The sequence below is a fragment of the Otolemur garnettii genome, unplaced genomic scaffold (assembly GCF_000181295.1).
Source record: "Otolemur garnettii isolate 467f Iridium unplaced genomic scaffold, OtoGar3 scaffold00189, whole genome shotgun sequence".
In the NCBI taxonomy this organism is placed as follows: domain Eukaryota; kingdom Metazoa; phylum Chordata; class Mammalia; order Primates; family Galagidae; genus Otolemur; species Otolemur garnettii.
Genome location: NW_003852584.1, coordinates 2597269 through 2599298, shown reverse-complemented (window position 1 = coordinate 2599298; position 2030 = coordinate 2597269). Strand labels below are relative to the sequence as shown.

The 2030-nt window shown below is 47.7% G+C and overlaps 2 protein-coding genes across 2 annotated transcripts in view; one reads left to right on the top strand and one right to left on the bottom strand.

Annotated features, from left to right (window-relative positions):
• Positions 1 to 573, top strand: part of NUBP1 (nucleotide binding protein 1) — a 19825-nt gene extending 19252 nt beyond the window's left edge. The window contains exon 8 of the mRNA XM_023507569.1: positions 304 to 573. Within this exon, the coding sequence (XP_023363337.1) occupies positions 304 to 445 (142 nt within the window). The 3' untranslated portion in view covers positions 446 to 573. The remainder of the gene's footprint in view (positions 1 to 303) is intronic.
• Positions 574 to 757: 184 nt separating this feature from the next.
• TVP23A (trans-golgi network vesicle protein 23 homolog A) overlaps positions 758 to 2030 on the bottom strand; it is a 34599-nt gene continuing 33326 nt past the window's right edge. The window contains exons 8-9 of the mRNA XM_012812099.2: positions 1446 to 1505; positions 758 to 819 (exon numbers count right to left, since the gene is read on the bottom strand). Of these exons, the coding sequence (XP_012667553.2) occupies positions 1446 to 1505 (60 nt within the window). The 3' untranslated portion in view covers positions 758 to 819. The remainder of the gene's footprint in view (positions 820 to 1445; positions 1506 to 2030) is intronic.

Sequence of the window (2030 nt, the reverse complement as noted above, 5' to 3'; positions counted from 1 at the left end):
TTTAGTGAGCCCACCTGGTGCAGGCCAGATTCAGCTGACAAGCTAGGATTTAAGGCAGAGGTATCGGTAGGTAAAGCCTCTTAGTTTGTCTGGGTTTTTATTTGCCTAGAAAAATGGAGTTAAGGACAACAACAGCATTCCCCAAATTCTCCATTTATAGATTGGGCCAATGTTAGGCCTTTGGCTATGGGTTATAACCATGGTGGACAGGATGAGGTATTTGGGTCACTTTTGAAGATTCAGGGGATCCCAGAAACAGGGCATTCAATGGGATTAGGCTGTTGGGATTCCACCCCAGTCAAGGCACAGCTGCCCTCAGCACATGGCAGGGCTGCCCAGGGCTGGACAAGCTGCCAGCGCTCTGTGGCTCTCATCTTGTTTTCCAGGAATCCAAGAATTTTGTAATCTCCATCAGTCAAAGGAAGAGAATCTCATGAGTTCCTGAGACAAGACAATGCTGAGGGACCCCAGCAGTCTCTGAGCTGAGGAGCTCTCCAGGCAGCAGCACACCAGTCAGGCCTGACCAGCGCGGGACAGGTAGGGGTCACACAGGCAGGAAGAGACCAGATGCTTGTGTGGTTTGAAGTCACTTCCTCAGAGACACTTTAATCATCTGATGTTTGTACACTTTTCTTTAATTCATATGTAAAGGGCATTCTTTATAAATGTGCCACTTTAAAAATAAAAACGCCTCCATGAACCTCCAAGGCCTGTTTCACATAAAAAACAAGCAGCTGTGGGATCGTGGGATTCTGCTCCATTGGAAGCTTCTTCAGTCACAAAGTCCCATTTAAGCCATTTCTGCCTCTGAAGACAAGCCTAATAAAAGAGCCAAAGGAACGATTGTGTGGCTTCACTGCAGTGTCATGGTTTCAAATAGCCCAGTCCAAACAGTTCATCAAGTTGAGGAAAAGTCTACACAGCATTAGAGCAGTGCTGGGGCGTGCTCTCCCATCTGTGCATGTGATACAGCTGGGTGCAGTAAAAAAAAAACCCTTGAAAAGCCCTTAAATAACCCGCATAAGACAGAATTTGTGGTCTGTGTATATACCTAGTATAGTAATGTGTGTACAGTATATCCAGTAATTTCCAGGTTTTCTTAATTACATGAAAAAAGAGATCTAGCCTCTAGAATCCTCCTCGTTGCCATGACATGCTCTGTGTTTGGGAAATATAGGAACTGACGCCAGCTGAGGGGAGAATAAACTGCTTTCCATCCACTCTGGGCATAAAAATAGAAGAGTGGGCAAGTCCCCCGCTCTTCTTCTCTTGTCCTGCACATGTGGCCATGTTGGTACATGAGGAAGGTGGGACCGCCCTCTAGAGAGCAGGCGCAGTGCCAATCTGGTTCCTGCTTGGCTGGGTACCTGGCCACCTCAGGGGACAGGGAAAGCCCACCCAGCCCTCACTCCGCTGTGTCCCAAGAGCTGCTGCTCCAGACTCACCTAACGCTGGTGAATCTCCAGCCCCTCAAGACCAGGCTTCTGAAAGTCACCTGAGCAGGCCTGCAAGGGGAAAAGTTAGTCGTGGCTTTCTGTCCTTAGATGGGCATGGACTGATCCTGCTGACTTGAGGCCTGAGAAAACCCACAACATTCAGAAAACCTGTACAATTGGTTGCTTCATGTTGTGGCAGAAAGTGCTACTGTTCATATTTAAGATGGCGCCTATCATTTCATGATGAATCTGATCAAATATAAAAGTCGTTTATTTCTCACTTCTAGAAATACCTGCTAAGTTAAAAACAAAGCACTCTATAGGCCAGGCTCTGTGGCTCATGCCTGTAATCCTAGCACTCTGGGAGGTTGAGGTAGGTATATTGCCTGAGTTCACGGGATTGAGATCAGCCTGAGGCAGAGTGAGACCTTGTCTCTAAAAATACCCAGGCGTTGTGGTGGGCACCTGTAGTCGCAGCTACTCGGGAGGCTGAGGCAAGAGAATCATGTGAACCCCAAGAGTTTGAGGTTGCTGTGAGCTGTGATGCCACAGCACTCTGAAGCTGATGTGGGCAACAAAGTGAGACTCTGTCTC